Genomic DNA, 11,249 nt, shown 5'->3' with positions numbered 1-11,249 from the left:
AAATTTGATGCCCTTTCTTAACGGATACTGGAACTATACACAGTGGGTCAAATGTTGATTAAGAGAGTATGCTACCGATGTGTAAGACATGCTTCAATATGTACTGACACTGTCTTACAAATAAATGCAAGGAAATAGATCGCGTACAAATTTATACCGATGCCACCACACGTTGTAAATCAACAGAATACCCACTTAGGTAATTTGTATTGAAAAACTGAAAATGAATGGCCGCAATGTAAGTAGCAGCTTAATAGTAAAGATGTTCGATGAATGGCTATTCTTCTGTGGAACGTATCATAACTTCGGTTACAAGTGATGTTAAGCTGTAAGAAAACGCTACAGCTATACGATCTCTACTAATAGAGGGGAATAGAAAACTTTATCAACCTTATTTGCTGTTCCAGACTATAAGAAGCACAATATTGCGAAGAAGTTGTCTAAACGAGAAACCATTAAGATTTCGAGAGCAACCCTGCGCCAATGAACAATGCTATACTGACGCTGATTAAACACGAAATCTTGCTTTGAGAACTATCAATCTATTAGTGATGCCACATTCAAACGGGTTAGGTAATCACGAATTGGTGACGAATATTGGCCCACAAATAATGCAATGAATATTGTTTTAACGCTCTTGTGCTTGAACTGTCAGGCTTTTTTAAATGATATGTTTATCCAAGATTTGATCCTATATGTTCACACTAATTATTTTGTGCAATATTATTGTCCGGATTAGTGTGCTGCTATATAAATCCCTCACTGTAAAACCAACGATTCATTCACTTGGACAGCGTGTGTTGAACCACTACAGTATGTATTTAATAAGCGCCCTTAACGACAAGCAGGGGAGATGCGACAAAAATAAACAGCCAATTAGCTATCATGTATCAAAATACAGTAGAGCGGTGTTTTTTTTAAAAGGCGACCCAAGTTTGAACAGATCAGGCAGTTTTTCAAGATAAAAAACCATGTATTTGAGACAGTAGTAGCTGGAAAACGTTGTAGTAAATCACGAAAACTGAGCAACAATTCAACCTTTGAATGATCAGTCCAGTAGAGTTTCTGAGATTTTCTTTGACAGTGTTTCGGTGTTGACAGTTTCATACTTTGTTAAAACATGGTCGACATAAATATTTGTCACGTTGCTGACGAAGTATGCCACTGCAACGTTGGCATCCAAAATTGTGAAAAACTGCGTGAAAAATTGCGGCGCCGGTTTTGGGGTTGGCAAACAACCTTAACACACTCTACACGCACGGTTACTAGAAGAATTTTGAAGTCGCCATTTCCGACATTTTGTTCTTTAGCTTACCGGTCAATGATACACAGCGTCTAATTTGGCGCCTTTCCAACAGGCGCATCCAATCAAACTTGGCCATTTGTTTAACATAATATACGTGTTTTCCCAGGCTGATCCCGAACGGGTTGGTGGAGCTGGCACCAATAAACCGTGCGATTCGGACGATGGTGTTGGTCCGGAAGTGGAAGCAAATAAACTTTAAAATTCGCCGTTCATAAATTACATATAAAGACCAGTTGAGTGCAAAACATCAAGTTTACCATCATTTATCATCACGGGATTACCAGAGATCACTTTGATTTATATAAAGTGATAATGTGCGAACGAAACTGGTGTCACTCCCGTTAGCACAGTGCAAACGGTGATTGAACAGTGAACGAAATGGCGGACTTGTTCACGCTCTTGCCAGGTGACTGCGTTAGCTTCATTTCATGAGTGAGATGTACTGGTAGCGAAGAATGGCATGTACAAGGAAGTTAAATTCATACAGTCACAGTCACGTAGAGCCGGTGTAAGAATAAGGTTGAGTACACGCATTGTACGACATGCATATATAATTTAGCACGCTTTAAGGTTGGACTTTGTCCGATATTATTTCAATTATATTTCAATTAATACACAAATTAAACATAGAATATTTACAGTAAATGGTATAAACAATGCATGTTTATTGTATGAGGTCTTTTAACATTTGCCGAAAATTCAATCTCAGTTCACTATCTTTCATAAATCATATAATAGTTGGTTCAGCAATAATGTTATTAATTAATTTAATTCTACCCTGTCAAGCTAAAGCTCACTGTGTAAACTAGGATGTTAAAACATGCACTGACATCAAAGCATTTTTGTATATGACAATGAACTAAACTGTGAGTATGTAATCTATGAAGGCTAGAACACTTCTAGGCCAAGTAATAAAAAATATGCGTACATCGGTGATGTCGCGGATTAACCCTAGTGATGGTAGCAAGTTATAGAGTATACTCAAACTTAAGTACTCAATGGCTTGAACGCACTAATTCCTAGTAGCAAATACAGACCACATACAGAAATAATTTGAAAAATTAACAGCTCAGGATTTGAGTAGCAGATCCGCAATCCGGGCAATAAAAGAGAAAGTAACTGATTATTGAAAAGTATAGATAAAAGCAAACATTTTTTGAGAATCGAAAAGAAATGGGAAAAAAGTCATTGCATTCTTTGTGATTCATCACCGACTCGTTAATTCGCGATTCGTGAATTACCCTAACGCCATTCAGACTGCTAATTTAGTGGAAAGTTGAAGTGAACCCGAGAAAGAATACGAATTACTTTAAATACCTGTAAACGATAGTAACCAAATCCATCAACTATCGTACTTCCGGATTCACTGTACGATTATGCTAATTAGGGATCGTCTTGATATGCGCAAACGACTTACCTTCTCATCATTGATCCCATCTATTTGCAAATGTGACGTTTGGCCAGCCATGTAAGCCGCTAAGTTCGCTGTGTAACTCGCAAAGAAGATGAATGAAAATGCTCCCCATACATTGAGGAGAAAGCGACTAGTCATACATTTTGGTGGCTTACTTTTCACAGTGTGACTGAACAGAATAGAGAACGCAATATTCAGCGCAGATGGAAGTCCAAATGTGTAGTGTCGGTTCCGACCGCGTGGGTGCAAGCCGTATGGGCTCATCCATTCGAAGATGGTAATGGCAATAGCTACTATGTTTACAGTGACGAATACCAGGATCCATACAGACCAATCCAGTGGCTCTAAAAAGGAATCCAATTGCGGCTCCACTTGTTTTTTGGCAACCAATGTAGAAAACCCTGAGTGGAAGAATGGGCTGCTGAAGTCAATAACCCTGCTTCTCTCGGACGTAATACTGAATGAGCTGAGGGCCAGGTCAGCTGTACCGTTTAAAAGGTCAGCAACCATACCATTCCACTGTCCATTTTCGAAAGCACCATGGTTCTCGTCGGCCACTAGATATAAATTATAATTAAATTCAACGTCGATACGTAAGCTCTCAATCAAATCAATGCCAAGCCCAGAGCAACAACGTTTCATATCCGTATAATTTCCATGTACGGTCGGTTCGTCATATTCAGCGAATGCTTTCTCGATGTCTTCCCTTGTACCGTTGACAGCCTGCAAACACAACACGCCGGTCAAACAGTCAAAGGAGACGTCCAGCGGCGTAGACACAACAATAAAAGGCTTTTCTATGTTGGCGACTATCAATACCTTCTCCGTATTAACTCCGTTTGGCAAACTGACTGAATTTCCAGGCCAGATAATTGCTTCCATTGAAAAGTCGCCGTTTTCCCATTTACCCAACTCTTTCCAGTAGGATAATCTGTTTTGGTCTTTGACTAAATTTAATATTATGTAGGTTGCATTGTTTAGGTTTCCCTCTTCATCTAGATTAATATATCCTGTTTGGCCCATAAAGGACGTTTGTACTAAGGCGCTGTAAACAAATCAATGCACAGAAGATGATTCAATGATCTTAGATATGTGGACATTCAACTTGATATACTTGTTAAGAATAAAGTATATATGGAATAAAGGGCTCCGATGAATTATTACGAAATAATTGAGTTCCTTTTGAATATTTACCCTAAAACAATATTGATAAATAATGACTAAAAATATATGCAAAATAAGAAACACAAAAAACACACTTTTCACACACAGAGATACATTCCCTTGCCATGGTTCTGCATTTACGCATAGGGCGTGGGCGGATAATTTCCTCTCTTCTATAGATGAAAATCGGAGGTACTTATACAACCACCACTCCATCCCCATCCCACCTCGCTGGTACATAATGACGTGCGCATATTTGTTGCACGATGAAACACATTTAAACATGGTTAGTATGGTTTATTAGGTAGGTGGTCTTTTTATGCTGGACCAAAATTTCTGTCAAGATGGCTAGTAGAAAATGCAATACATAGATTGTGTGCAACTTGTTCAAATACTCACCTATAGAATTCCCTGCCATACTCTAATTTATCCGGTGTTGGTTTAGACCAACAACTCTTATTTGACGCTATGTTGGAAATATAGTTTTTATTAACGGAAGCCCTAGCAATTAATTCCACGGAATCGTGAATTTTTGACTCTATATGACCACTGTCTACAAACTGTACAGCAATTAATCCAATTGGATAATGTTTTAAATACTGAGGTTGGTTTGTTATAACAGTTTCTGCGACTATCCACACATTGCCGGCGTCCAATAAACCGAAGTCTTTCGCCGCTCGAAACAATAAAGACGAGTATTCCGGCGTCGCGTGCAGCACAAAAACGCGCGTTTTGCTTTTGGCAGCGCTGTGTAACACGTGATCTATGTCACGTTTATCACGAGAAAAAACCGTGCCTTTGACTGTCCATGTCAGGGATGAGGTGACGTTGGTTAAGTACTGTAGAAATGCCTGCGATGGCGTCTCTTCACTTGCAAGAATGGAATACTGGAACCACCCATTACGATGAAGGATTTTTTTGATGGCGTACGCTTGGAAACTCTCTGCCGACTCTAAGCGAAGATACATCGGGTGGACGTTCTGTAAAAGCAACAAAAATATGGTCAGTGGAATCACTTGGTCGTATAATCAGCGAACACATCAACAATAAAGAGCGATGGTCGTCAAGTAGAGTATGTTCGAATTAACAGGCATTGTTTTAACCGCGCATTGTAAACGTCGAATTGAACCCACAAATCAAACTAATATTCAAACAAATATTTCCAAACTATTAATACTTATAGATATTCAGTATTTACATTCAGTATTTGTATACAGACGTAATGTATCTTTCTTATAATTTAGCTATGGGCTGACAGCCATATACAAACGTCGCCATTTTTGGAGTTGTTGGAGTTTCCAATTTTGGAGTTTTAACCGAGTTTTAGTTCTTTATTACAACGGAGTTTTTATGGCATGTCTGTATTGTTTTACCGTGACTACAAAACAAGGCAGATAATGGAAAACCGAGGCGCGCTTGTTTAGCCTACAACATCAGGCATTCGCGTGATTGAAAACGTTTTCTATAGTCGGAACAATAAAAATGAAAAATAGCGAAACTGGCCGTCATTGTTTCGGCATATGCATAATGTATTTACCTTTAAATAAGCTTTCAGATGATGTATAGGGTAGTATAGTAGTATAGAACACTTTGCACATAATACATTGTAATCCCGTTATAACGAACACTTTGCACATAATACATTGTAACCCCGTTATAACGAACACTTTGCACATAATACATTGTAACCCCGTTATAACGAACACTTTGCACATAATACATTGTAACCCCGTTATAACGAACACTTTGCACATAATACATTGAGGTCGTGAGACATGGTACGTTTTCATTATATCAGGAAATTCATTATAAAATTGTTTATATTATTATAACGAAGTCACAATGCATTTACGATATCGGCAGCGTAGTAGTGAGCGAAATTATGTTACGAATGCTTTCTCGAAATCGTGAATATATGTATGGTTTAAATAAAATTTCCCAATCGCATGAATGATGGTAAACTAGCGATAATCAGCGTTGAGGAAAATTGATCGACAATGCAAATTTACAAAGTAAGTGCGCCCTCTAATTTTAAAAGTCCTTCTTCGTTAATTCAGTGGGGGCGGTATTGTAGACGACGGCATTTATGCGCAACAGCTTAAGCGCCCGACTGGTATGCGCATGGGCAAAATATCAACGACAACAACATGGATATAAATTTATACCCGAAAGCCAATGTTGAAACGTATTATCCATTGAATTAATCAAATGATTTAAAACTTGATTGATTGATTCAGCAGCAAAGCGCTACACAAAGAAGCACAATGGACCCAGCCTGTACGTCTCCTATGTTGTGGTAGCATGTGTATTATGTCACTTAATAAATAATTCACTACTGAGCAAATACCCATCTATCCAATGAATCACATGTAATTCCAATAGTATGGATATTATCTATTTGTAAATGAAAAATGGAGACGACGTTTTTTTTCATTGATTCCTACGTCACACTATTGTCGTGACATGTAAATTTAGACTCGGAATACTTACCAGTAGATTTCCCGCGCAACCTATAATTTTCATCTATATGTTAAAGGTTCTATAACGAACACGTTTATATTTATGTATTTTTCCACATAAGACAAGAAAAGCGCATTGTATACTATTATGTGTGTTGTTTTAGAGAGGTCAGGGAAAGTTGACGAGCGCGGATGTATATTGGATTTGGTGACATTATACGTTACATGTGTGGAAAATAACTCCATTCTGTATACACCGGGAACGGACGCGTCTACTGTGTTTGCACTTTGGCTCATTGTGCATGCAATATCGGGCCCCTGTGGCGACTTTTGATTCCATTATAGCGAGTGCTCACCGTAATCGCGTCATTCATCGGCGAGATCGCAAGCCGCGTTTAGCAACGTGAGTTTAGTGGGAAGAATGTACAGAATTGTGTTTACTCGGTTTGCCAGGTAACCGTCAGAACGAGCCCAGCGTGGGAGAAAATCTCGTCTGCAAATAGGCAACGATTGCGTATAAAACCGTCCTTCACGCATACTTCACTCATTATCACCACTATTTCTACAGAGATATAAATAAAGACTTCCTCTTGCTACTACCGCTGCTTGTAATCGTTAAGCACATACCATACAGCTACCAACGGCGGGACATACCATACAAAAAAACGCCGACATCCTTTGCAACTCTGAGTTATTACATTTCATTAAAATAGCATGGTTACATCGATCCGATATGTACGCCGCCAGTAAAAAGCCACATGTGGGTAAACCTCCCGTACTCCCATATATAAAGGTGCCGTTCTAACTATAATATTGATCAACTGTGAGATTCGGATTTCAGTTAATGATTTTTGTAAGAAATATATTGTGTGATACAAGTGCACATATGATGTTTGAACGTATGCGTGATCTACTCGTGATAAGTCGTTTGTGTGCACCACTGAATTTATACGACAGCTGGTATCATGTTAATGCGAAGGTCGGTTATGTTACCTCGGTTACCGTGAAATGATTCGTACGTATTAACAAAAATTCAACACTTTTGACTATGTAATTACCACATACAATGCCAAGTTGTTTTCCACGTGGCTTGATATATTAATGTACGTATATATTACACTGGGTTACCGGAGTTGGTGTGTGTAGAAATGAGAGTAAGTGCATCTCATTTTAGGGTCGTATGTTCTACGAGACAATAATTATCAACCAATTCAAAGCCTGGATCTGAAACGATCGAAACATTGCTATTATAGAACACTTTAATTACTTGGCGCTACAAGTTACACTTTTACGCTACAATGGTTTCAAACATGACAGAATTACATTTAGAAGTGCGTGAAATGTTTAAAAAAATGAAATACTGTCAACGAGTTTGAGTTCGCATGTTCTTGTTTATTAGGTTGGTTTAAGTGGGAAATGGTAGAAACACGTAATCTTCTCACATATGTTGAGAAACACTTACACAATTAGAGCTAAACACAATATATGTGTATCGTCAAAGGCCACTTTTATTGTGGAATATAAGTTTTAAAAAAGCCGATCTTAATCCATAAACATACCACATAATAATTTCAGTGTGATAGCAATGGGATGGGATGGGATGAGATGAGATGTTCTTTGTTATCTTTTTAACAAAGTTATTCAAATATTGTTAATAAATGTATAAATACCAATATTAGCATTCATTGACTAATCACCAAATTGCACGCATGTTCGGATCACAGGGGACACGCACTCAACCGTAACTTGCACAACCTTTGCCCCAACAAAGAGACAAGCACTCGAGATTACAAAATAATCAATCCGTGGGTACGAACCAGGAAACAAAATAATCAATCCGTGGGTACGAACCAGGAAACAAAATAATCAATCCGTGGGTACGAACCAGGAAACAAAATAATCAATCCGTGGGTACGAACCAGGAAACAAAATAATCAATCCGTGGGTACGAACCAGGAAACAAGATAATCAATCCGTGGGTACGAACCAGGAAACAAGATAATCAATCCGTGGGTACGAACCAGGAAACAAGATAATCAATCCGTGGGTACGAACCAGGAAACAAGATAATCAATCCGTGGGTACGAACCAGGAAACAAGATAATCAATCCGTGGGTACGAACCAGGAAACAAGATAATCAATCCGTGGGTACGAACCAGGAAACAAAATAATCAATCCGTGGGTACGAACCAGGAAACAAGATAATCAATCCGTGGGTACGAACCAGGAAACAAGATAATCAATCCGTGGGTACGAACCAGGAAACAAGATAATCAATCCGTGGGTACGAACCAGGAAACAAGATAATAAACCCGGTCAGAAATCTAAAAAACGACCGATTTATTTTGTGTCCTGTCGTCACAATAATTGTTCACGCATGTAATTTTATAACACGAATTATGACTATTGCGTAATATAAATATTGTAAAATTTGTTAATGGTTATTACTAGCATTATTTCACCAACACGTCACCAATACGTCACACCATACTCTTATTATTTAACCATATGTTTCCCGCCAAATTATGGTTCAAGATATTAATGTATTTTTCAAATATGTCATTGGAAATTTTGGACCAAATATCTCATTTACTGTAGGTCAAGTTCAAACACTTGAAAAAATTGCGGGTTTATCTTACCTCTTAAAGACATAATTTCACATAATTCGTCAGACAGTAATGGAAACAACAGCAAAACGAAAGAAATACGATATGCCGCACTTTTGAAAATGGATTGACACATTTATCGAGGACAATTAATGATGCGATTGATAATTATGGACACAATTCATTGTGAATATTTGGGACTCAGTGGTGAGTGTTGCTTTAAGTAATGAATTGCTCGTTATTGTAAATATGTGGGTTATCTGCGGATAAGGAGTACAGCATGTATGAATGGAGGCAGATGTGGGAAATGAGTACATAAAAATAAAATTGGTTTAATAAAAACAGAGCAGTAGGGTATCAATTCCCTGGCTGGTTAAACAACATCATCCCATAATGATGGACATTGCTCATTAGGGTGGAGTCAATCATGTGGCTTAACTTCTCAATATGGTATACTTAGCAGTATTCTACATTGATGTGTGTGATGTTTTCAAACACCCTCCCCGCCCCATTACCCGGATTGATCCGATGTGCTATTTCTCATTTCGACAAACCCGTGACAGATCCACTCACTACTAGTATATTACATCGTGACTCTCCGCAGCTGGCGTGAAATCGTACATGCAGCATATGCCCCACGCCGCACCCTGTCAATTCTCATCTTCGTCATAAGTACCACGTGTTTCCCCGTGTCTGATAAATAGCACTGTATAAACCATCTCAAATTACGCTGAATAATGTAGCATGCAATACATAATGTGCGCTATTATTTTATTCATTCCCCTGGTAGCTAACGATAGTTATTATTGTGAATTTATTTTATTATCACCCACACTGATTTGCACACTACACGAGGCTACAATCCCATCCCTGCCTTACTTTTTTTCTTTTTTCGAGTTGCCAAGGCGCTAGTTCACGGGCTTGTAAAAGTGGAATTCAACCTTCATGCTTTGGCTAAAAAAACGATAATCAAGAGAATATGTTGACAGTGACGTAACAGAAACTTATGTGAATGATGTGATAAAAAATATAAATAAGCACCAGGGATGAACTGCTGTATGAGGCTGTCGCAAAGAAAACTGCTGCTTGTGTAATTATTATATTACATAATTGTCCTTCAGTTGGCTAGGAATGATAACCATAGAAAATTGGTTTACTTCTCTCTTGCAGCCAAAGAAGATCATAGAATTTACATTTCTTCTGGATAGCGCACGGTTTACTTGACTGTGACTATATTTATAAATCACACCCATTTCTCTTTTAATGTCACGTTCAGTTTATGTAATGCGAAAGAGGCGAATCACTTCTACAATTATTTTTTTATAAATTAATTTATGGGTTTTTTTTACTAATCTGTCAATGCATCACGTGTAGCTTATAGAGTGAGATGGGATGCATGATGTAATCGAACATCTCTCATTCGCTTCATGGAACATAATCCGTGCATCCACAACTGTTTTAGTAATAAAGGCTCAACATAAATAATTGCTGAAGAGTGGTCCATTGAATACGACAGTTGTGGTCAATGTATTTGCAGATATTGCAACAGCAGATAAGATGACGAGGTGGAATGTTCGTTAGGGAGTAATACGCCTGAAACGGCACAGCCGATGTAAAGAGACTAAGCTATAGACGACAGGAAAACGCCCTCTGTATATGACATGTCATGTAAAGCGAACCCGGAAGTCAAACTTGTGATGTACGGTTCAGTTTTGCTTAATATAAATTTCGTCATTGTTAGGTAAACACCAAGTAATTTTAGTCGTGTATTATTTCATGTAATACCTAGAAAAATTACAGTTATTATTACTTCAAATACGTGTCTATATCCCATATACCCATATACCGTTCTTTTTATCCAATGGAAATAAAAATACACAAGGATGTAGACAACAAGCATCCGCGTTTAATGCCACTAACCAATTTACGGAAAAGTAAAGGCAATGTTATCACGGATCAAGGATTGTGCATTCAAACATGGATAGTGTCAAACAATACACATAATGAATTTTGATAAAATAAAATTAAGAGAATTTTCACCAATGGTTTTTATATAAAGTACGATTGATTGATTTTACGAGGTTCTTTTTGTGTTTCTATACAAACAAGATGTTTTTTTCAATAGTCAAGCACGTTGTATATAGTGGGATGGGATGTATGCATAACTGAAGGTCGTATGCTGCGCTCCAAATCTATAATAAAAAATAACGAGTTAAAGTTCATATTTTTTATACTGAATAGTGATTAAAAAATTGGTTAATAAACATGAGTATGAGAACCATTAGTTCAGCTAGTCGTT

General features: G+C 37.8%; 1 protein-coding gene across 1 annotated transcript in view; it reads right to left on the bottom strand.

The window, feature by feature from the left end:
* Positions 1-2,251: 2,251 nt before the first annotated feature.
* LOC100373663 (glutamate receptor ionotropic, NMDA 3A-like) overlaps positions 2,252-11,249 on the bottom strand; it is a 46,596-nt gene continuing 37,598 nt past the window's right edge. The window contains exons 2-4 of the mRNA XM_085504085.1: positions 4,284-4,864; positions 2,724-3,765; positions 2,252-2,257 (exon numbers count right to left, since the gene is read on the bottom strand). Of these exons, the coding sequence (XP_085360211.1) occupies positions 2,252-2,257; positions 2,724-3,765; positions 4,284-4,864 (1,629 nt within the window). The remainder of the gene's footprint in view (positions 2,258-2,723; positions 3,766-4,283; positions 4,865-11,249) is intronic.

This window comes from Saccoglossus kowalevskii, chromosome 9 (genome assembly GCF_978046115.1).
Source record: "Saccoglossus kowalevskii chromosome 9, keSacKowa6.1, whole genome shotgun sequence".
Classification (NCBI taxonomy): domain Eukaryota; kingdom Metazoa; phylum Hemichordata; class Enteropneusta; family Harrimaniidae; genus Saccoglossus; species Saccoglossus kowalevskii.
Note: the sequence above shows the minus strand (reverse complement) of the source record. Positions and strands in the feature narration are given on the sequence as shown.